This window comes from Dunckerocampus dactyliophorus, chromosome 15 (genome assembly GCF_027744805.1).
Source record: "Dunckerocampus dactyliophorus isolate RoL2022-P2 chromosome 15, RoL_Ddac_1.1, whole genome shotgun sequence".
Lineage (NCBI taxonomy): Eukaryota > Metazoa > Chordata > Actinopteri > Syngnathiformes > Syngnathidae > Dunckerocampus > Dunckerocampus dactyliophorus.
The window spans coordinates 12,057,940-12,083,623 of NC_072833.1; the positions used below are offsets into that span (position 1 = coordinate 12,057,940).

Sequence of the window (25,684 nt, forward strand, 5' to 3'; positions counted from 1 at the left end):
TGGGAGGGATAGAATGAGCTGTGACAGGAGGGAGAAAAGATTGGGACGGAGCGAAAAAAGGTTGTGCGGGGATGCAGAGGCAACAAACTTATAGGGAAGGGTGGATTAGGAGGGCTGGAAGGAGGATGCTGGAAGTGGACACGTGTCAGCGGGAGCTAACTTAATGTGGCAAATCCATGCACCTGTGTTACATGTGGTGCACAGTATATTTAAGGGTACATTCACACTTGTCAGCTTTGGTTCAGTTAAAAGGAACTCTGGTGCGTTTGTTCTGCTCGTACGCTTTGTTTGGTCAAGTGTGAACGCGGTCATTGCAGGTGAACTCAAGTGCAGTTTGGTTCACTTGAGCTCAAATGTGAACGCTACAGGGACCAATGACACAGACCAGTGTTAAAATGACAGTAAAAATCATGCATAAGTGACAAACATGCAAGCGAAAATGTGTCGGAAGTGTTGCTTCTCTTCTTTGCTATGTGTTGGTATGCAGCACTCTGTAAAAGTATGGTATATTTTAGGGGCTTTTTGGTCACGTAATATGTCACAAAAGCTGCCAAATCATGTCCTTACTTTATGGATATGTTCTTTACTGTGCTGCCGTGGGTCCGATGATACAAATACCAGTGTGAACACTAAGCAAGGCTGACCAAACTGCACAGCAGGTACTTTTTAAAAAAAAAAAATTATTGGTACGAATCAGAGTACCGTACCACAACTGTGACGGCAACCTAAAATAACATCCTCTACTTTGGTCATTTTTTAAATTTCTTATCGGAACATGTAAAATGATTTTGCATATTTCTTAGACACATGAATGAACAGAACTCATCCTATCTATTCCCAATTTGTAGCTTTCGAGTGGATGTTACTTGTGTAACTGTCTCGTATGAATGAGTCACAAGAGCAGGCCTGGGACTGCATGAAGTCACAAAGCTTGTGAGGCTCACAGCATGAAGAGTGACACTGTGCAGCAACAAGGTGGCCAGTCGATGCTAATTTCAATAACTCTTTAATTGTGCGTGTCAGGGATGCTTTGGATCAAATACTGAGTGTGTGTGTGTGTGTGTGTGCAGAGATAGGTATTCTCCCTTATAAAATATTCATAGTGGAGTATGCACAAAAAGAGGAGGAAAAAAGCGATAGAAGGAGCTCTTCAGGGATTTTGATGTTCAGCGTTTGGCTAAGAGGAAGCGAGGAATGATGGAAGGTTAACACACTTCTCTTTGTGTGTCTTCCTCTCTTGTCTTCACCCCTCCCTTGTTGCAGGGAATAGCTGACATTGTGACATTGTCTCCTCCTCTTCTTTCTTGCTCTGCACCCCTCCCATATGCTCCAGATGCAAGCGAGGATAAAAGAGTTTGCTGCTATCGTCTTTCCTCACAAATAATGGGATTAAATAATTAATTAAATCATGAGAAAAAAGGTGCTCATAAACTGGGATGGGTTTTAATTTCTCCCGTTCTCTAAGTAGAAGAGGACTGCAAGCTCAACAAGCGCTCCTTTTTAAAATTGTAATATATTGTTTCCTCTTCATCTAAGCCCGTATGGAATGGATGATGTTTCATGTATGCTTATCGTAAATGCAGTCTCCACTAGTTGCCCTGTATATGGTCTACGAACATCTGGGGTCTCCAATTAGCACCAGGTCGAAAAACATTGCCGTGAACACATGCGGCTGTAGGCAACCTCCTGATGTCGTTAATTAACTCCATAAGATGGCGGCAGCTCCATTTGAAGTATAATGAGTGATCTAGCAGATTTATGTGCCTCAGCATGTCGCATATTGGTGTGAAACTTGTGTGTATGACACGTGTTTAATCATCAGTGGTATTAATGTTGACTTAGCAGTTTGCTCCTGACCACTACTGCAAAATTGGTTCTGTTGCTGCTCTGCTGTTCATAAATGACTTTGTGGTCAAAGAGAGTTTTCTTTTCCGCTTCCTCATACGCCAAATAATTCTAAAAGTTAAAGATTAAAAGTTAAAAGTTGTAGCTGTTTGGGAAACTCTCTCCAATTATCACTTGCTTCCAATTACAAAGTGTCTTCTTTGCGATTAATAAACACCCAGACTATAATTAGAGCATTTACAATATAGACGTGATTGACTGTGGGATGACTCACATGTAATTTATAGCCAAGGTGGTGATGTGTAGTAGTCAAAAAAGTAAAGTTTGTAATGAGGTAGACATCATTATTTGGTGAATTAGGCAGAGAGTACAATACAAAATCCAGTTGCAAATCACATAAAGAAACTGCAAATTTGTGAGTTTCTGTTAGACTGAGCTCGGGGTGGGTGTCTAATTAACTCGCTGCCTTTAGAGGATGCGTGTGTCCTGAGGATGCATTCTGAGAATGAGTAGAAAAAGCTTAGGATGGCTTGCAGCGAGTGCCAGCTCATTAGGTACACTGGCACAATCAGATGACATTCAGTTGCATTCAAATTTCTGCTTTTGCAAAGATGTTAGTGCTTACATAGTATTCACACTGTTGGAGAGGTGCTAATTTAATAAGAACTCGTGCAATGGGTCATTGGGTGTACCTAATGGAGTGGCCATGCTACATTTGATGTCCCTGAATGATGATCCAGAGTACTGTTGCAGTTTTTTTTGTATATAGAGTCAGGAGATTGGGTTACTCTTTCCTCAGCTGTGCACGCACGCACACACACACACACCCACACACACACGCACACACACACAGACACACACAGACAAAGCCTCTTGCAGAGCCTGATGTCATATCAATCTTGCGAGCCTAAGCAGACTGTTCAGTGAGATGTGAAATTGAAACGCAGCCTTGGTTATTAGACAAACAGTCCACCAACCCTACTGCCGCTTCTCTTGTCAATAGCCACCGTGAGTAAGCAACTAACAGCTCATTTGTCGACTCACACAAGCCTGTGGTGGTGTGTGCGTGCGTGTGTGTGTGTGTGTGTGTGCGTGCGTTTGTGTCAACAAACCTTGACATGAATGTGGATTGCATGTATAGCCGCAGTGCAAATGGAAACATGTGCATAAAGATTCCACTTCTCTGTACTTAGTAATGCATGATGCTAAACATGACACTGACATGCTACTGGATCTTGGATATTCTAATGTTTTCTTCGGGCTTTGCATTATTCCAATATTTTACAGCCAACCAATGCCAAACAAAATTTTAAAGCAAGAAAAAACAAAAAACACCATATCCTTTCCAGTTGAATTAATTATGTTTTTGGGGGGATTTTTTTTTTACATTTCCTCCTCCACGCTCTTAGACCTGTCACAGCATTTATTTATTTATGTATTGTTCTATTGTTGTTGGGTTTTTTTTTTTAACTTATGTGCTTCATTAAGATTCACACCACACTGGGAAAATTACCAAAAAAAAATCTGCATCTGAAACGGCTTGTCAGATGCCGGCGGTACTGCATTTGTTATAATGCAAATTTGACAAGCCACAAGTCTTGTTTGCACAGTAGTTTTAAAAGTTGCCGGACGCAGTGTCAAAGTCTCCTATTTGCCTTGTTCTCCACCTCTTGTTGCATACTATTTTTTTTTACCTGTTCAGTAGGTCAGCAAGTCTCCTGGTTAATGCAGGTCTTGCTTAAAGTGTTGCACTAGTTCATGCTTACATTGAACAACTCTTAAGTGACTACAACATAATAATAAATACAATGTAACATTTTAACGACATATTTGTCATCATTGGTGACAGTCTGCAGCGATGTGAAAGTGTCAATCAAAAGGTATCATGCTGAGGCTGAACAAGCCTCCAAGGGTGAGAGGCACCTACAAGGGCTTGTGAGAAAGATGAGAATCTATTACAAGAACAAAAAATGAATCAGGGGGAAGATGAGATGAGACAGAGGGAGAGAGAAATAGCTGCAGGGTCACGAGCGCTGCCATGGTGTGTGATATTGTGCTTACAAAATGGATGGTTTCCAAGGCGACAGACAATTAAACTGTTTTAGCGGCATCAAGGGTTCTGCTCTTCCACCCAACAGTGAGTTTTATCATTAAAATTCAAAGTGCTAAACCTGTGGGGAGGGTTGGCGAGCACCGTGGTCAGAAGGGCAAAGCATGACAATGTCAATCGCATGATTACATTAAGACAAATTCCCCAAAAAAACACCAGCATTATTTAAAGGTGGAGGAGAGAAAAGAAAAAAGAAAGAAAAAACAACAACACAGAATCCAGTCAAGAGTCCTTATATGCTGAGAGCTCTTAAAATGTATGACATCCGCCACCGCACTTAGTCATGGCTTTGAGTAAGCCCACGGAACGCTGTGTAGACATCACTTTTAGTAATTAATTCAAGTGCTTGATCAGAGGCCTCGCATGTATTGTACAGTGCCACACTGATGCGGGGAGGGTGTCAGTGTAACCCCCACTGAAAGGAGTTTATCTGTTGTATCTACAGTATTTATCTATCTACCTAGGCTGTTTCTATCCAGGTGGAAAGTAACTTCCCTCATGCGCTTCCAGTCATCTCTGTTTCTTGCTGTCCTTGTCCATTTTACTCCTACAAAATTAATGTCGTCTCTCCATCGTCTTTTCGGGCTGCCCCTCTTTCTCTTACATGTGTTTGGCTGCCAATCTGTCAGTCCTTTTGTACACCTAAACCCTTGCAACACCTGCCATTCCCACCATTTGGTTTAGATATAGAGTGAATGGTGTCCCTTACACTAGTTATGCAATGAGAGAGCTAGTTAGTTCTGTCCCAGATTTGCATTTGTAGCATCTGCCTTGCCGTGGATCTTTGTGTCGTCTGCAGTTTGGTCTGTGTTTTTTGTTGTATTCCCTGTCTGCACCAGACCATTGTGGGTGATACACATTGATCATAGTTTGTTTTCATGTGTGTGTGTTCTTGTCACATAAGATCTTTCTCGATTTCCCAAAGCAGCTCCATCCGCTACCTGTCTTGCTCTTCACCGCTCCGTTTATGTTAATCTCCTTTGTAATTGTTTGTCCCAAATATTTGTAGTCCCTGACAATCTCTATTTCTCCATCCTAAATCTTTATGGCTTCATCGCTGCCATAGTTTACCATGTACTTTGCTTTATCCTTGTGTAGCTTTACTCCGATGCATTTACTTTCCTGATTTACATCACACACAGTAGTTGTGTTCACAGGTCTTGAAGTAGCCAGTACATCGTTATCAAGAAAACATAGATCTGTCATTTTTTTTCTCTCCATCTACTGTATGTTGATTCCTCTGTCGTGGAGTGGGATGTTTATGATTATTTTTACATAGGCTTCGTGAACGCCTGCCCTCTTAAAAAATACACTAAAGGGGTTTTACGCCACAGCGAACCACAATAATAAACATGTATTGTAAAATCAGTAAAATGAGTAAAATGAGTATTATTATTTTTGCAAAGATTGTGCATTATTATTATTATTATATTTGATATTTAAGAAGCCTTATTTGTTTGTTAATGGCATAATGTGCTTAGTGAGAAACATGCATCAAACTGGAAATGATTTAAAGCATCATGAGGGGTCAGCATCCAGCTGCTTTCCACCAAAGGCGCAGAAATCAAGCGGTAGACAATTAATAATAAAGAGGCTATTATGGGTGACTCCATTTCTAATGGGTAGTTTCATTCATGTAGTCTGGGCTTACTGTGAGGTTAATTGAGACCTTGACAGCACGTTCGCCTTTGCTTCATGCATGTGTGCCCTGACTTACATTCAGCTACAAGCATCAGGCCTTTCTTTGACGGAAAATCTAAAAAGGCACCTGAAAAGGACTGGAAAGAGTAATTGTTGCTCTTAGCTTGTGCAACAGTTAAGTGATGTCTTTTTTTTTTAATATCATTAACCCTTTATGGGGTGCACATGTAAATGAGGCATTTTCTCTGCTCCGACTCTTGCCACATCCAATATGGCGGTGACGTTGACGTACGGCTCAGCGTAAGAAGAACAAGCAAATCAACTGTGTTCCACAGGTCAACTCCCATGACCACCACATACCTGGAAGACGACAACGTCACAGACAGACAGACTGAATCGAGTAACGTTTAACGTCTTTGTCATTAAAAGTGCTAAAAAACACACATCCATATAAAGCCTGCCATGCTTAAATCCCAGTGTTTTATTTCCTTGTATCGATGCAATCGATTGATTACCTTTTAAACGATGTTAGATCGATATACGTCGTCCTGAATGGAATCTTGAGAACCCAGGTCGATGTAGTTGAATCGTAGGAATAGAAATCGATGCATCGATGTAGTGAATGAATCGTTACACCCCTAATTGAAAGTTATGTGATGTTTTATTATACAATATATTTAATCTTGCTAACTAACAAGAACACAGGTGCAGATGGAAATACAACTTCCTCGGCAGAGGCAGAAACATCTGAGCACCCCTCCTCCCCCCCAAACTGTCTCCTTTATCTCTTGCTCTCAGCCTTGTGTGTTTACTAAAGAGGCGTGCACAAGAGAAAGTGTGCAGTCAGCTCATGGAGGCAATCACACACTGCTCACTGTTAACATACTTAATACATAATTGAAAATGGCTGCTTTTGCCATTTGCGCCCCGTGCGTAAGCATTGTCACAAGGCATCTCTAGGGGGAGATTTGCTTTTTATTTGTTCCTTCTATCTCTTTCTATTTCTCCCTTAATGACTATTTTCTACCACTTCACACTTCACTTGAGATTGCTCAAAATGTCAATTTCCAGAGAAAATGCACCTGTAAATGCCTGTTTGTCACATGATGTCATCATTCATGTGAGCGCATGTATACGTATCATTTGTGTGTTTGTCTCCCCTCCAGACGATGATGAATCAGTATCATCATTGTTCGTTTTAGCGGGTCCGCCCGTCTTTAATCGTCCCGGTTTGTGAAAGTGCACGGATATAATAAATAGAGGCTAAATTTTCTGCCATGGCTGCAAAATGGCTTTCCATGTGAGGCTCGGGCTACCATCTCTGGACAGCCACCCCTTGGAAAACCCACTAGGGAAATCCAGCGAGGTCTTGGAGGTGATTTTGCTGTAATGGAACTTCAGGATAAAGCAGATTTGATGATCCACCAGCTGTACGCCGGCCTCTTGGTGGTTTGTTCTCATTTTGATGCGTTACCTGAGGCCCCTGCAGGGAGGCCAAGGCGGTAGCTCCAAGGTGAGGGTAGGGTTGTATGAGCCAAACAAACACAGGAAGCTGAGTGTCACCTCTGATCATGTTGAAAGAATAACATTTGATTTGGATCACTATCAAGCTTGTGTATAAGACAAATACTGTAGATTGCATGCAAATAACATAACATAACAGGAAATGGCATGAAGATGGCAAGACACCCCCCCATGCCCGCTGGCTCCACTCACTGACTTGTCACTGTCCTCCCCATGATGCTGCTTGACATGACTGGAGTGTCTCAGACTTTTGGGGGGTTCCTTGCTCCATCCAGCATTAACCCAGCCCTCCATGTTAATACATTATATACTCTATGCACCTCACGTCACCCTTTCCCTGATGTAGTCTGTCTTGTATTCATCTTTGCTCGGATGCAAATCAATTTGTCTCACAGATGAAACACTGCTTGTTTGGTGATTTGCACTCTGAAATAAATTTTGCAGCGTGAAACTTTGGTGCGGATGGAGACATTTTGTTGTATCATTGAAGTCAATAACCACAGCTAATTGCTTTCATCTGGCAGTATTTGATCTGATGTGTGTACAAATGCATGCAGGGGGAAGTGTTCCACCTGCAAATCTTTGGTGGTGTTGCATTTTACAAACGCACTTGCTGCCAAGTGTGTGTTTGTGTATGGTGGTAATATTGTGCCAAAACATGTTTTACTCACGTCCAACGATGAAATAACAAGCTCAGTGTGATTTTGCAAATACAAAACATCATCATTCACAAAGTAATGCATTTTATTGTGCAAATAAGAAACATACAAATCAAACAGATACCTCCTGCTTCAGAAACAAATACAGCATGTTTTATGCATATAAGGGAACATATTTCTTTCTTTGTCTCTTCTTTCTTTCTTTCTCCTTCAAGTACAAAAACAGAACATCCCTCAAGTACAAAAAATCAATCAAGTTCAAAAAAAAATTCGGAAAATACAAAAAACTGTCACATGACCATTGTCATGTGACTTTTGGCTCTTAGCAACTAATTTGGGAAAAGGTGTCATTCAATAATTACAAAAATAATTCATAAATGCTGTAGTATAACCAGGAAGATGCAATTAATGTGTGAGGTGAGTTTACCAGCACTACACTTCACAGAAGTGAAATTATCGAAGGGTCGTTTATTGTTTCTTTTCGGTATAGACATTTGTAGATGATCCTGGCTGCTTATGGAGATCATTGACAGTAATTCGTACTTAACAGAGGACTACTTGTTTTGATAAAAATAAAAATAAATAAATAGTTGTATCCCGTTGTCTATGTTACCACTGTTGGAAAGAGGTATCCTTTGCTGTCTAACAAACGTTTGCTTGTTACTGATCCGGGAAGGTTGAATCTGTGGATGTATTTCTAACTTCTAACGCAGTGTGACTCTGAAGGTATTTGCGTGTGGATCTGCAAGGCGGAAAATTAGTGCCAAAAATATTGTGACAGCGGTAAGATTTTTCATATTTTTTCATATTTACAGAATTGTTTTTGTACTTAAAGGGTTTTTTTGTTCTTGAAGGTTGTTCTGTTTTGGTACTTGTAGGATATTTTTTGAACTTCAAAGATTTCAGTTTGTACTTGAAAAAAAATATGTTCCCTTGTATGTGTCAAACATGTATATTGTTTCTGAAGCAGGATGTGTTTGTTTGATAGGTACTTTTCTTATTTGCAATATTTATTTGTGAACCGTTGTGCGTGAGTAAAACATGTTTTGTGTGTTTGTGAGATTTTGGCTTGATTTTAACTCCATATTTTTGTCTTTGATGCTTGGCCTGAGAAGGAACTTGTGTCCACGTTTATGAGGCCCTGTTAGCTCATTCAAGACCCTTAAGAATAAGATCCAGGTTTGAGACCCATGCCGTTGCCTTTAACTGAGCTAAAATTGTCCCCAAAGTCATCAAACTTAATTAGTAGGCTAGTGGAACTAAGGGAGAAGAAGGCTGCTGTGGACCATAAAGACAGAACATCCATTACAAATCAAGCTTCTCAAGTACTCTTGTGAAACTCTTTGTAGTCGTTGGGCGTTGTACCAGGTTCTACAAAAAACTTTATGTAAAAGGTTGTTGCAGGTTACACCTTAAAAGCACTTTGAAGGCCAATGGATCTCTGTCACTCATCTTTGGTTTGGTGTTCTCGCCGCAGGAAAGGAGGAGTCCGTAGCGACCTTCAAGGGCAACGAGTTCTTCTGCTACGACTTGTCGCTGACGCCCATCCAGAGCAGCACCGATGAGATCACACTGTCTTTCCGCACCCTGCAGCGCAACGGCCTCATGCTGCACACGGGCAAGTCGGCCGACTATGTCAACCTGTCGCTCAAGAGCGGCGCCGTCTGGCTGGTCATTAACCTGGGCTCTGGGGCCTTTGAGGCCCTGGTGGAGCCGGTTAACGGCAAGTTCAATGACAACGCCTGGCATGATGTCCGCGTCACCCGCAACCTGCGTCAGGTAAACAAAAATTCTTAAACAAAAGAATTTCTACCTTCTATCTTACAAGCTGGAGTGCAACGTCTTTCTGCTACATATCTTTGACCTTCACTGTGTCTACCACTCAACTACCGCTCTTTAACCCTTTATATGTTTATACTACCACAAAAGGACTGTAGCACATTACACAACTTACTTAAGTAAAAAGTGTCATTTTCAGTGTATTTATGATCCAGATATATTATTATTATTATGATCTTTTCATCTTTATATGGCTTGTTGTCCTTTAAATGGCTCACTATATCAACACAACTATACATATACTGTAGCCATATAACGACACTGTGCAGTAATGATGGACATGCATTTTTGCAACTCGTTTGCGAACATCAAGGCCGTTTGTACCTTGCGTTGTGTTCACATGCACAGGTACAATGTGTGTGTGTGGCGAGTACACTTTCTATTGGCTGCTGAGCTCATCACTTGGCAGTTGCAGAGTGCGGTGGTGAGACACAATCAATTTCACTTACACTTGCCGTGCTTACTAGCTCACATTTTGGAGGCAAATTGTAATTGGAACGAATGGCTTGTCAGAGCTAATAATGGCCAGTCTGAGCTGTTCTTGAATACCAAAATAGGCTGACTTGCACATGTGCATTAAAAAGCAAACACCCGGTGCTGAAGTTTTTGGACACTAAAATTAAGCCTCACCTCAGGCAGGTTTTCTGCTGTACTCGTCAAGGACACAAGGACACTCCTCTCTTGCAGATTGTGGGTTAACAGTGCAGCACCGCATGGCTCTCGTGTGTGATCAGCAGGGTGAGACGAGACTAATGAGTTCCGAAAGCTGACATGATTGTAAAAGATTTGCGGCATTAAGTGAGCCACCTACCCGCCGAGTGTGCCGTAATGAGGCAAATGAGTGTCCACTGCCTCAAATTCAGGACGTTACATAACGCATCTGCATATAGGATTCCCTTTTAATGACATTCTAAATATAAAACTGTCTAGCCATCTTTTAATTCTACATTTATTCACTTGAAATTATTTACCTTAAGGCCAAAATACATGATATTTTAGCAGATAATTGTTTTTTTTTGTTTTTGTTTTTTTTTACTGCGTAAGAATGCCATGTAACAGTGGAGCGCCACGTTGTGCTTTTTCTTTCCAATTTGTTTTTTTTTTTCAAAAAATCCATAGCATTCACCCTAAGGTAATAATTGGTAATAATTTATAAATAAGTTACAATAAAGCCTAAAATGTCATCATATTTCTTAACCGCATAATTATACAGAATACATACATGTATTTTTACCTCAGACTTATTGCTGGCAGCGCTACATGTCTCTCGTTTACTTGTGGGGTTGTTTTTGGTCTGAGTTTTTGTGACTTCTAAGGTTGTATTTACGTCCTACGATGCCGCCCAAGTGTCCTGCACCGTCTCAGGATTTTGGCAAGAAACCTACACCAGTAATGATGCTGCAGGAGAAGGTTGATCTTCTGCATATGTTAAAGGGTATGGGGTGAATGAAAGCACTTTTTCATACATGAAGAAAAAGAGAGGGACATCACAGGCGTGGTAATATTACGTTTTTAAGTTTTAAAGCGGAAGCTCGCACTGTGCTGTACATTATCGTCATTCTGCACAGCAAATTTCACCATCATCATCATGGTTCGTTGTCATTCATTAATAGTGAGTACCTACACTTTTTAAAATGTGAATTGCTTTAAAATGCTTTAATAAGTATGTGAGGGGTATTGTATGGTTTAAGCTTGGATTGCACTTACGTGCATTTAGCTTGTGAGCTTCCTTCGTCACAAGTGAACAATGACAAAGAGATGGGGAGGGAATCTAATCTGAATCTAATCTTATAATTACAACAGTCAGTTTTATTGCAAATGTTGATCCGACATCAGATGAGACCGCATCCTCAAGCTAGCAGGAAGGTTTGGAGGGGGAGAGCAAGCTGGTGGAGCATACGGCGGCACCGAGACGCAGCAGCATAACCCAGGCTTGATTAGAGTGTCATAAATAGACATTTTTTTTTTATGGCCGTCTCAATTACTTGCGTTTATTTGCTATTGCTCCCTGTATGTATCCCCCATGGAGAGCGGGCATCTAGTGCAGCACTAACATGCTGTGTGCAATGTGTGCAAATAACAGCATGAATTCCCTGTGGTGCTTTGTAAGTGTTGCAAGAGGCCAACCTTTGACCATCGCTTTAATCTGCTTTACATTATTTTGCCCATGCTGCTCACAGTGCTCCCCTCTGCTTGTCCAACAGCAGACAGCAACACTTCACTTAAAGAATCCCATGCACGGTGATTTTTGCAGCTCTCCTATCTGTGGGTCTGTACCTGTTGTTTTGTGCACAAACGTAATGTACAGTATCTGTGCACAATTAGGTGGCTTTCACAAGCTAGGAGGGGCTTGGAAAAAGAAAAATACAAATGATCACAGGATCACAGCTCCTCCTGGTGGATAGTAGATGTACAGCAAGATAAGACTTTAGCTGATCCCTGTGGATGAGCGTTGACAGGCATTCATTTGACCTTGGAGTAGTATATAGTAGCTGTATACCTTTTATCAGCAATGCAGGCCCTCTGTTCACTATGGAATACTTAGAAAGATGAAATGACTTCTTCCCCACCAAACCCATCCAGCCACGTCTTTCTGCACCTCACAAGGTTGTAAACATAGAGTAGTCCAAGATGATAAAGGACTCTGCCCTGTTTGTTTAATCAACCGACTTTTTGCCGACACAGTAGAAATTCATCCCCATGTGGGACACGTCAGGCTGCTTGAGGACACGCTAGTGTCTTAGTTTGTTCGTGGGAAGCGTAGAGAATACGAGAAGAAGGTTTTAGTGCCTTCATGTGAGACTAAAGCAAGCGAGCGGGAGAAAGCAGAGAGAGAGCAGTTTGTTCGTCATCTTAGAGGAACACAACAGAGGCGTCTTGTAATCCCCCAATGTGACTTTACAAGCCAGAGATTCAACATCCAGCATTCAAGTGACAGAACTGGGCCAGTCCGTCGCTTTTTAGCCAGCGTCTGGAGATACAGACCCCTGAACCCAATGTATCGCTTCACAATCTTTCTCTTGATGCCACGCTCACCTCTTAAGCTTCGGACCCAAACATCATTGTCCTTCCATTCTCTTTTCTCACCTCGTCATGTTCTCCCACGTTCTTCCTTCTCAATTTATGTTACCTGCAGCATTATTATTGTAATTTGCTGTGTCTGTTATGCATAGATGTTCACATTAGCAATAGTGTGAACCAAATCAGAAAACAGTGAGACATTGGCTTTAAAATAGTTACTATGCTGATCTACTAAACATTTGCCTGTATAAAACACATACAAACTTGATTGCGTGTGCCAAGCTGATCCACTAACAGGCTGCAACGAGGATTGTGTCCGTCATTTGAGCAAAACAGCACTCTCTGTTTGCCTTTATGAATATGCAGAATACTGTACATGCCGATTATCAGAATGCAGAATATATTGGGAGGAGGAGATACAAATGTAATAATCTTGCAGCTGCAATGTGATTTATCAACGTTGAAACCTGTTTGCGGTCAGTACTTTTATGTATTTTTTAAGGCAGGCGCAAACTGGCGTGTTATGCATGTCATTGTAGCGAGAAGGAGGCATTTGATGACAGAGGATGGGGAGAGAGAATCTCCCCGTGCACTTGTCAACATATGTGGACTGTCAGAAATAAAAACAGTAGAGACGTATCGTCTATCCAGCATTGCCATGTTAGAGCTACTGGAAGGACTGATATGGCGCCAGTCCCAAAAAGCAGCCCTGCCATATCTCATATGGAAAAACTCCTTGAATCACGGTGTTTTCCTGTATCTGGATCATTAAAGAAGTATTTTTTTATTTTATTACATTCACACATGTTTAGTACAATTACATTTATTAAACAGTTTAGTCTCGTAAGTGCTTGAAATATCCTCCTTCAACACTGCGACACACAGTGCGGCAAAAATTCTGATCCTGTATATGATGAATTACAACAAAAACATTGCTGATGTATGGATAAGTCGTGCTTCCTTAATACGAATGACTGCAGACATGCTATAGCCCAGTCATAAAACCACCAGCACCCACTATGGCTGTGCATTTGGAGAGCGAAACAAGGCTCATTTGCATAACCTTTGCACAACACTTGATAAAGCCATCCGGGCACACACACCTGTAATCAGATAACAAATCTCAGATACATTTGCATTCAAGCAGGAGTCAGACAGACGGCTATAAAACACTGCTAAAACAGACAGAGAGAGTAAGTGATGGGGGTAAACATGATGGGTTAAGACTAATAGTACACATATTTTTATTGTCATTATTTGATTTGTGACATATGCGATTCAAGAGAAGACTTATCCTTCAAGAGTCATTAAAATTGAAAATAAAACAATACCTTATGTATGTAGCACATGACCATATTATATTAGTGACCACATTGTTGATTTTTGCATGATTATCTCTCCCCTGTAGGGTCTCCTGCTTTGGAAATGCTTTAAATGATTCAATGTCTTTTTCCTATTTTAGGATGCTGCAGACACCAAGTCCATCTGTATTACAATTATTATTATTATTTTCAATTGTTCGAGTTGCCTTTCAGTGTAAATGTGGGCTTTTTTGTGTCCATTTTCACCAGTTTTACATGTCTGAATACAATAGGGGGGGCTCACAAGAAGGACACAAAGAAATACATACAAATAAATAGTGGTGCACTGTCCCAGCACTAAACACACACACACACACACACACACACACCCACCCACGTACACACACACACCCCAGTCACAACCCCCTGTGTGGAATTATTCTAACTCTTGTCTCTTTTACTAACAACCAACTCCAGAATTCTTCCAGTTTGATTCTTTTCATTGGTGCTTTGGTTTTTGGCCTTTCCTGTTATGATTTCCACTAACTAACACTGTGTCACTCACGGAATGTGAACCATTCTACTTAACCTACAACTTAACATACTAACAAATGTATTGTTATCCTTTTTTCCCTTTTTATACTTTGTTTTTGTAGATATTCTTAAAGCCAGAGTAGCTTTCTTTATTTCTTTATCTGGATATTTTACCATATTAGGGAATGGGAAGCATACAGTATATATATATATTTTTTTTGCAGTAGCCTGGTTTTTGAGAGGAGAAGATGGCTTTTCACTTTTTGGGGGCGGGTCTTCAAGTGTGTTCTCCTGAGTTTAAGGATGGTCATTATTTTTTTTCCTTCCCCTCCCTTCCCTGTTTTCTCCTGAAGCACGCAGGCATTGGACACGCTATGGTAAACAAACTGCATTATATGGTAGATATCATTCTAACTGTCTTATAGTTTGGTTTGCCCTGGGTTTGTTTTTTTTTTCCCTCCTCTGTTTGCTTTTCAACATTCAAGCTGCCATCAGGTAGCTGCCAAATTCCGCCTTTCTTTATATTTTGTATGTATTTCATGTATTTCTTTTTGTAATTTATTCTTACTGCCACCTGGTACTCCCCTACCTTTAAGGTATACATCCAAAGAGGTCTATCCAAATTTATATACAAATGTATGTGTGCAGTCATGGAAAAAAATAATTGACCACACTTGTTTATTGTTCATTTTAATACAACTAAAGGTGCATTTGTTTGGACAAATATAACAATGACAATAAAAATAGCTCATTTTTGGGAAGTACAATGCTATAGCTATTCATGTAAGAACTTAAGTGATTTTGGTTATTATCAAGAAAACCATGGAAGTTGCTAGATATCAGCTCTTAAATTAAACCCTTATGAGCTATATTTGTTATCATCATCATATTTGTCCAAACAAATGTACCTTGAGTTGTACCAGGCATTAAAATGGATCAATAAACGGAAGAAACAGTGGTCTAATCATTTTTTTCCATGACTGTATACAGTGTGTGTGTGTGTGTGTGTGTGTGTGTGTGTGTATGCAGTGGTGTGAAAAAGTATTTGCCCCTTCCTGATTTCTTTTTTTTTTCATGTTTGTCACACTTAAATGTTTCAGATCATCAAACAAATTTGAATATTAGTCAGTGACAACACAAATCAACACAAAATGCTGTTTTTAAATGAAACTTTTTATTATTGCAGTTGTTGCTGCAAAGGTTGACCCAACCAGTTATTAGGTTTAGGGGGCAATATATTTTTCACATAGGGCCATGTAGGTTTGGATTTGTTTTCTCCTTTATTAATAAAAAGTTTGATTTAAAAACTGCCTTTTGTGTTCAGTTGTGTTGTCATTGACTAATATTTAAACTTGTTTGATGATCTGAAACATTTAAGTGTGACAAACATGCAAAAAAAAAAGAAATCAGGAAGGGGGCAAACACTTTTTCACACACTGTATGTATGTACAGTATATATATACACACACACACACACATACACACACACAGACACACACACACAGTACACTAGTATACCGTATATTTTCAAGACTTTTTGCTCTTTTTCTCTTTTTGGTTTAAGTTTGTCCCCTTGGTTGTTTTTTCTCTACTTCTGACGCTATCCCTATGAAGAAATAAAGAACTTTACAATGTATCTAGTCAATTGAGCATTAGAAAAGTGTTTCTTTGCGTTTTTTTAACCTCCCCCCACCTCCCTCCTGATTTATTTTTCATAAATAACAATCCCTGAGACGTAAGTGTACACAGCAGACTTCTAAAGCAGGCCAACAAACACCCTCTGATGGCGCCTCCAGTGAACGTCAACAGGGAAAGAAAGCAATAGTGAACTTATCAAAACTTTATCTACAGTTAAAATGGTTAATTCGCTGGTCAGATTCTGATTTAAAGCTACAAAAACATATCCATTTTGTTCAACTATAAGTCCTATATGACACAAACCAAGCATTATTATCTTTGGAACAGTAGAGTTATTGTATTGTATCCCATTAGATTATCCTGTGTGCAATCATATGAACCAGTTTGGGCGGTCTATGGTGTAGCTCGTCAACTACTGAACTACTGCAGACAAAAGGGTGAAAATTTGTCACATCATGCACCCGTACTGTGTTGCCTGTGTTATTATTTTTCTGACAAATTCACCACATGGCGGCACTTTTATTAAAGTCGACTTGACTTGAAATTTCTCACACAGCTCAATGCACTCTATGTAACTGTAACTGCAACTGAAACTGCTCATAACCTATTTGTGATAGTTACCGGCCAGGCAGTTACCAGTTAACAGTAGCCATGGTGCCTTTCACTGGACCCGCCACGAGTCTGTGAGTCACACGGGGGAACAGAGCCTGCAAGAACTGGACTGTGTGCACAACCCGAGCCGTCTCATAAAAAAACTAACACAAACGTCTGCATGACACCTTTTTTTTCCCTCCAAAGACAGATTACATTAAGTATATATGTACATGTATATATCCCGGCTAACATATATACATGCATATATATTAATTGTCCTAATATAATCGATACGGCCATAAGACACGTTAGCCACACCCTCCCTCGTGCTGTTTCTTTTTTTTTTGGTTTGTTATTTTGACTTTTTGTTTGGTTCAGTTCCAAATTAACCAACTAAAACCAGTAACGACCTCACACCCAGAGCCAAAAGGAGTGAGGGAGAAGTGAGCGAGGAGACATTTTTATTTTGTGCGTGAATAAAAGAAGGATGTAGAATAAAAACTAATGTGTGACACGGAGATTTGTTGGCCAGGAATACTGTGGAGACATCATAAGACATGCTATCACCGCTAATGGTTGTGCGACATCCTCCCTCTCCTCGCTCTCTCGTCCCACCCTTCTTATAAAAACAATCCTGTCTCACCTCTGCTGAGTTCATCCGTGATGTCGTACTCATTCTGTCCCGCTTCCCTGTGCGCTATTTGCATGTGTGCACCCTCACTGTGTCTCAAAGACAACCAGAAGGACATTTTTCGACATGATTGTATTCCTTCCTGTCATCGTTCCATGTAAAGTGCATGGCTTGTGCATCACTTTTTCTTGACTTGGATGGATTCTTTTAGGTTTATTTTAACTTGTCAAAATCAAACCGATGGAAACAACACCGCCAGTCCAAATATGGATTTGGTTTGAGAAAAGAATCCGCTTGACTAATTCAACAAATAGTAGTATCTACCCCCCCAAAAACACAATTAAACCAATGTAATTAAGGTACGTTGTTGCAAGTGTACTAACAACCATTTTTGTGTCTGACTTCCCCTTACTGACAGTAATACTAACAGTAATACTAACCAATGCATTCACAAGCAAACAAACCCTAACCCGCTCCGTTGCACTGGCCTCGTTTTGACCTTTACTAACCCACATATGGTGCTGACGATTCAAACTGAAGGACAAGAAATTGCCCCACAAAATAACCTGCCAGGCACTTATTGAAATACCTGTCTCTCATGTGTGTCCTTTATGACTCCCAAGTATGACATATGTGTGTTTCCATATTTAAGTTTCTTGACAGATTTGCTGCCAACAAAGGTAAGTAACACATTTAGTCTCGTATACATTTTGGTTATACTTCTGAAAATGGCCAGTAGGGCACTTGACCCGTTGGCTCCTCCTGCAGCCGTGGAGAATAAATGCTATGGTTATTCTATTCTACTCATGTTATGCCACCTTGACACTTGGATGAATTTTGCCTCTGCATTGACTCATATTTTGCTGCAGCAATGCGTGTCATTGAGATGAAAAGTGTGAAGACTCGCATTTGTGACCACAAATGTTGCGCATTGGCATGAAATGCCACGCTGACACACGACTAATTTACACCTCAGTCAAGTACTCTTTATGTCTAGAGTACGACATAGGATGAGCGATGTGCATTGTCACCACCACTTCCTGCATCCGTGAAGCAGTCGTAGCAGTATTGGGTCCCCCTTTGTCCTGATTGACGCCACGCTACCACCCATCACCCCTAGCTGTGTTAATTCCTCTATTTGCACGGGACCTCCAAGATGTTGAACTTGAGAGAAGAAGCTCTCATTGCAGAAAGGTATCTGTATTGCAGTATCTCGCAGCTGCAGTACTGTTACTACTTGCCAAAGACCAGGCGGGAAAACGGAAAGCAGGAACAGTGTGGGTGAGGGAATGACTCACTAGAATACATCACTTTGGGAATTATGACCAATTAGAAACAGAACTTCACAAAGAAAATCCAAGAGGTTACAGACTTTACTTGAGAATTCCCCCTGACTTGTTCCAAGAGATGGTGGAAAAGTTAACCCATTCGTGAGAATGAGGCACGCTTTGATACGCACTGCTCGCATTGTTTGCGAATAGGTTGTGTTGCGTTCATGCCTAGTTCACACAAGTGGCACAAAGACTATGCATGGCAAACCATTTTAACAGTTAAACGTTTTCTTTGCACACTGGCACGCAGCCCCGCACAGTTTACATATACTACAGTTTACACATACTTCACACCTGTTTATGGCCGCTTTACTCATTGGCATGCAAACCTGCGGGGACAACATTTGTGTACGTGTCAAGGTGGCTTTAGGGATATTCAGCGTTCAGGTGAAGTTTCATGATGAAGTTCAAATGCATTAAAAGCTGTGGAGGTGAGCTAAATTTGACCTTTTCTGAACTTTTGAATGGACATGTCGAACTGTTCAGTGTTTCGATATGTTTTGCACAATTTACTGTTCTCTAACAAGGAACGGAGCTACATTCACAGCAGGTGATTTTTTTTGTGTTTTGTTTTGTCACTTAAAGACATAAGAGCATGCCGAGTCTACTGTATATGTATCCCTGTTGCAACCTGCTGATGACACTCTAAGCTCAGTGGCCACTTTGTTCTAAGAACATCGAATGGTGAGCTAGTGTTGATGAATTGTTCTGTGTCTTCTTGGCCTCATGCAACGTTCCCTCTAAGCTGCGCGCATGCGCAATCACACACTGATCTTGTGGTCTCAGCGCACAGCAAATCCTTGCAGCGCAACAAAATAATATCCAACCTGAACCGTAAATAAAATAAACACAGAACAATTTATCCTGTACAGTTTTGCAATGCAACTCCATGAGTGACAGGCGACAAGAAGCGGTAACAACACAATGACGAACACTGTCCAGCCAATGATGAGATCCTGGTGGTACGTATTTACTGACGCAGCCATGAAATGATCAACTCGCTGTTTCCTACAAAATTCAGATCATTGATTGGATGAGATAGTTCCACGGCTTGTTTTTTTCTTAGGTGAACAAAAAAGAAAGCTACATTGTGAAATACGTGTTGCTGACCTTTTGAACCCATTCATATACAAAATACCACAGAATGGAATTTGGACTACCTCAAGTTCTCAGGTTCTGGACATGTGTGATGCTACATGTGCACGTCTGGTGGCGCTCACAAAGGTCAGGTGTGTGCTCAGGTCGTTTCTCTGGGAACATTACATTCGGGAACGTTGGTCTCATGATGTCAGCATATGAACAGCATGATGAACACAACTGTTTAAACGCCAATTCTAATTGAATCTGGGATTTTTGTTGGTCCGTCCATGGATCACACACTGCTGTGAATTTTGCTGTTCAGCTCCTTGTTAGAGAACAGCGAGTTGTGCAGAAAGTAGTGAAACGCTGAACAATTTAACATGCACATTCAGAAGTTTAAAGATGACCAAATTAAGTTCTCATGTAAAGGTTGGAGCGCATTTTAGCTTCATCTTGAAATTCCCCCCAACAGCTGAATACACCAACATTTTTGTGAGCAGTGTAAATTGACAAGAAACAGTAAACTAGTATATTGACCAGCTGTGGTTTGTACAGTATTTGACAAACTAATAGAACGTTCAAGAAAACTGATTGCTGTGACAAATTGAATAGGATGCCAAAATACAAAATTAATTTAGAGTAGTGTAATGATTTTTTTGTGTGTTTTTCAATGATGATGCCAATATGTACTCCACACAGCAACATGGTTGCTAGCACAGTTTGTCCGCAGCAAAACAAAATAATGAATGAGCCCAGTTCATAATATCACTGGTTGTACAATCCCAGAGTTTCATACTTTGCATTTTACTTTGTTATACGGGTCTTTGTGCCACATAGAAATGAGAAGCTTTTTACATTTTAGAATTGCCGGCATCGTTTAATCGGAATCTTATTTGTGAATTTATGAAGACTGTCTTACTTGTTGACAATAGGAGAAAGACGGAAGACAAAATATTTAAAATACATGTCATTCTTTTTATTTCTATTAGGGCCTGAGCACCAAGCGGTGAGAAGACCCTATTGAAACTACTATGTTTATTATTAGAAAGTAGTGAAACCAACAGTTTGACATGCACATTCAAACATTTAAAGATGACTAAATTAAGTTCTCACGTAAAGGTTATCGCGCATTTTAGCTTCATCCTGAAATTTCACCCAACAGCTGAATACACCAACATTTTTATGAGCAGTGTAAATTGACAAGAAACAGTAAACTAGTATATTGACCAGCTGTGGTTTGTACAGTATAGTACTAATCACAAGTTATTGTTATTATTATTATTGTTATTATTACTATTATAACTATATCTTAACATGCATGAAAACTCACCAAAATTTGCAAGCGTGTCAGGTCTGATATTTTCTATCTTACATTGCATATTGCCGTGTTTGTCTTATTTTGTATTTAGCTGTGAAATGCATCCAGTGGCAGCACAGTAAAGAAGCATAATGTGTTCACATTAGTTTGAGGTCAGCTGCTGCCGCTATTTGTATGAAGCGCTGGACAATATCAGTATATTGGATATCAATTAGAAAACCGATATTGAGCATCTCTTGTTACTTGATAATGCTGCTTATTAATTTTGTTTTCGTGGATGTTTTGGTCTATCCTAATTGCTAACTGTTTTTGGAATCATGGCCAATACGCCTTTGTATTAATTTATTTCATTGTAATCATTTGAGTGTAAATGAATGCGGACACATTTATTATTATTATTTCTTTTTCAGTCCTGTCACTGAATGCACTGTATGCTTTCTTGACCTATGATAGCTCCCTTTTTATTCATTTTTGCCTTCTTTAACTTCATAGGTGTCTGGCAGTTTATTAATCAACAACAAAACCACAAAAACAAAACAAGTAAACAAAACAACATATGCACCCAGACTAGCAAGAGCAGACATACAAATGAGTTGCCCTCTTTAGAAGGGATGTACGACAAAAAGAAAACGTGACGTCAGCTGAGGAAAGGACCTGTGCAGTGCAGTTGTAAGACAATAAAAGATTCTCACAGATAAGCATATCTGTGCATGATCTTTTCCCTCTTAATGTATGTATTCTCTCTACTGCACGCCACTTTGCATATATTTGCTGTGTTGGCATTAAAAAGTGAATGCTAGAAGATGAAACTTGATATCTATATAAAAACAAAGCTCTTTTAGCAGGCAGTTGTGTATTTTGATAGGGGAACAATCGAGACAACAGCTGCACTCTAGAGTGACTCTTCCCAGTCTGATGGCACCAAAGCAGCCATGTGCTTCCCTGCACTTAGGGCACAAACCAGCCAATCACAGGAGATTAATCATCTTTCTTTCTTCCTTCTTCTGTCTTGACTCCTCTAATTCCTGTCTTCTCTCGTCACCCTCCATGTTCTTCCTTCCTGTCCCTATCTCGTCCGGTGCCACGCCTGCGTTGGCAGGTAACCATCTCAGTCGACGGCATCCTGACCACCACGGGCTACACGCAGGAGGACTACACCATGCTGGGTTCCGACGACTTCTTCTACATCGGTGGGAGCCCCAACACCGCCGACCTGCCGGGGTCACCGGTTAGCAACAACTTCATGGGATGCCTCAAAGACGTGAGTCTTGCATCTTAAAACTGAACATAATGTAACAAGAACCTACACAGGGGCTACAAATTATGAGATATACATGACATTTGTAGTGCATCTTATAGACGTGCTAGCAGTTATGTATGCAGATACGCTCAGATTTTTATAATCATTCGGCAAATGGTCAATGACTTATGGATAATTAGTTGCTAAGTCTGGCTGCACGGTGGCCTAGTGGTTAGCATGTTGGCCACACAGACAGGAGATCTGGAAGACCTGGGTTTGTGTCACCGTTGGGGCATCTCTGTGTGGAGTTTGCATGCGTGGGTTATCTCCGGGTACTCACATTCCAAAAAATATGCATGTTAGGTTAATTGGAGACACTAAATTGTCCATAGGTATGAATGTGAGTGGGAATGGTTGTCTATATGTGCCTTGCCCTTGGCTGGCGACCAGTCCAGGGTGTACCCCGCCTCTCATAGAAAATGAATGAATGAATAGTTGCTAAGTCCTGTCCATGCCCCTGCAAAAATATTTTGTTTGATGGCGGCCATGTTTTTTTCCAAATCAAACATTTTACACACGTGTGCTTGTCAGACCCGAAAGGTGTGTCCCAGATTTTGTGATGTATGGACACCCTAAAGTTCCAGCAAGTGTTTTATAGCACACGTTGAACTGTGTGAGAAATTTCAAGTCAGTCCGACTTCTGGAGTCAAACTTTGGGGTATCATTCCCGCCAACACTGGAATAGTACAGGCAACACAGTAGGGGTGCATGCGTTGACAAATCACTGTTTTGTGTGCGGTGGTTCTGGAGTAAAAGAGTGGGCTTGCGCAAACAAATACTGTTCTGAAAAAAGTAGTTGATTAAGTTTGTGTACTAAATTAAATGTCAATCACTGCAAAACCAGCTTGAGCAAAAAAAAACAAAAAAAAAACAAAAATAAAGCTAGTATGAAATATGATAAGAACAATGCAAACATAGAAAAACATACTAGAGTCTAATATGTTTGCTATGTTTGCACTGTTCTTGTCGCTATACAGTATATCCTATTGGATTGTCTCGTAACTAGACAATCCAATAGGATATACTCTATAGCAGGGGTCACCAACACGGTGCCCGTGGGCACCAGGTAGCCCCCCACGACCACATGAGGCGCCCGCAAGCCTGCTTTTCATTCAGGTTTTCAGTTAATAATGTGAGAACACTAGAAAGAAAAGTATTCTGAAACATAAAATGTGAGTTGTGGATACCAGCATTTTGTGAATGTTTTGGCAAAACAAGCATATTTGCTTTGTTTGGGTTGAAATAAGGTATGAAAATCATTTCTACAAAAATAAGTAGCTTGTGGCCATTTTCATTTTCTAAAAGTAGCTCTCGCAAGAAAAAACGTGGTGACCCCTGCCCTATAGTGATACAATGTTATACTTATGTGGACTTGAGTAATATAATGTACGCTAAAAAAAAAACAAAAAAACCTTGAACATCTTGTTTTTTATCAATTTGTGTTAAAAGTGGGTATTTTACAATCTGCAACAGCAAGTTGCACAAAAACAAACCCATGCGGATGAAACCCTTGTTGACGATTGTAAAGGGATGACATCCTTTCAGTTTTCCCTCTCTGGATATGACATCAACTCTTAACAAGCTATCAAGAGGCGCAATCACAGTTGAACGTATAATGCCCTTGTAAGTGTAATGACTTGTGTAGCGGCACGCCAACATGGTGCCGCCTGCCTCCGATTGCCGCCGCATTTTCTCATAAAGCCGCGCTGATTGAATAAGTAATTACTTTTGCCATCGCTTTTAATGGATCTTGTCGTAATGATCTTCTCTAACTTAATTATGCTTGTAGAGTTACATTTTTATTATTTGGCTTGCTTATCGGTGGAATTCCCCCTTTAAAGGGCACTCCACGGCCCCAGGGACATTTGGTTAACTTCTGACGAAAATGTTTAGGGGGTTCAAAATGGAGCAAAGTTAACAGCACATTAAAACTGTTATCACTTAGGCAGGGGCATCCAAACTTTTTCCATTGAGGGACACATACTGAAAAATGAAAGGATGCAAAGGTCACTTTGATATTTTGTAAACCAACACATGGAGATATGCTAACAAATTATATACATTTCAAGAAAAAATTGCATCTTAGCTTTATAATGCACGTTATTTGTATGAACTTCGGCGATTGTTTTTTTTCCCCATTTTTGCAATTTTTTTTTTATTTTCAACTTTCTTCTTAAATAATCTATGCACATTTTCTTCTCATAATATTATGACTTTATTCCCGTAATATAATAACCTTTTCCCTAAAATATTATTCCAAAAATTACCACTCAATTTTGTTTTGCTGTTTCTCATAAAATTAAGATTTTAAAAAGATAACATATTTTTCTTTCATTTCAATGCAATGCTGCTAAAATTATTATTTTTCATCATAATATAGCAAGTTTATTGTCTTTAAATTGGAACTTTTTTCATCGTTATAATATGACTTTTTATTATACTTTTTATTATTTATGACTATTTATTCTCATAACATTATAACCTTTTACACAAGCTAGTTTTAAAAAAAATACAACTTTATTTGTTGTTTTGTCTGTATTTCTGTACTTTTTAGACTTTCAAAAAAATTGTGTTTTTCTTTAATATTTCTACTTTGTGCTACTAAAATGACTATTTTTCATCATAATATTACAAAGTTATTCTTATAAAATAATTTATTCTTGTAAAATTACTGCAGATGTAAATAAATTTTTGCTTTTTTTATGTTTCTTTTTTAAATAATATTAATATAGGGCCGCACAGTGGCCTAGTGGTTAGCATGTTGGCCACACAGTCAGGAGATCTGGGTTCAAATCTTCGTTTGGGCATCTCTGTGTGGAGTTTGCATGTTCTCCCCGCATGTGTGTGGGTTTTCTCCGGGCACTCCGGCTTCCTCCCACATTCCAAAAACGTGCATGTTAGCTTAATTGGAGACTCTAAATTGTTCATAGCGATGTGAGTGTGAATGGTTGTTTGTCTATATGTGCTCTGTGATTGGCTGGTGACCAGTCCAGGATGCACCCCGCCTCTCGCCCAATGTCAGCTGGGATAGACTCCGGCATAAGCGGCATAGAAGATGGATGGAAGGTTAATTGGAGACTCTAAATTGTCTATAGGCTCCAGCATACCCACGGCCCTGGTGAGGATAAGCAGCATAGAAGTATGGATGGATATTAATATAATATTTTAAGAACGTGCCGCCGGCCAATGAAAAAAACAAAACAAAACAGCTGCGGGTTACAAATGGCCTCCGGGCCCCGGGACACTCCTGCACTCCAAAAAAGCAGCAAGGCAGCCGATGCCCAAGAAGTTTCTTAGATATCTTGAAAAGCAGAAGAA

At 40.1% G+C, this 25,684-nt stretch overlaps 1 protein-coding gene across 8 annotated transcripts in view; it reads left to right on the forward strand.

The window, feature by feature from the left end:
• The window catches only part of LOC129194678 (neurexin-2-like), a 543,165-nt gene that overhangs the window by 267,980 nt on the left and 249,501 nt on the right, over positions 1–25,684 (forward strand). For 7 of the 8 annotated variants that reach the window (XM_054799950.1, XM_054799957.1, XM_054799956.1 and 4 more), the window contains 3 exons: positions 9,257–9,558; positions 14,828–14,851; positions 22,166–22,327. In XM_054799950.1, the coding sequence (XP_054655925.1) occupies positions 9,257–9,558; positions 14,828–14,851; positions 22,166–22,327 (488 nt within the window). The remainder of the gene's footprint in view (positions 1–9,256; positions 9,559–14,827; positions 14,852–22,165; positions 22,328–25,684) is intronic. The other variant, XM_054799952.1, reaches the window with a different exon arrangement.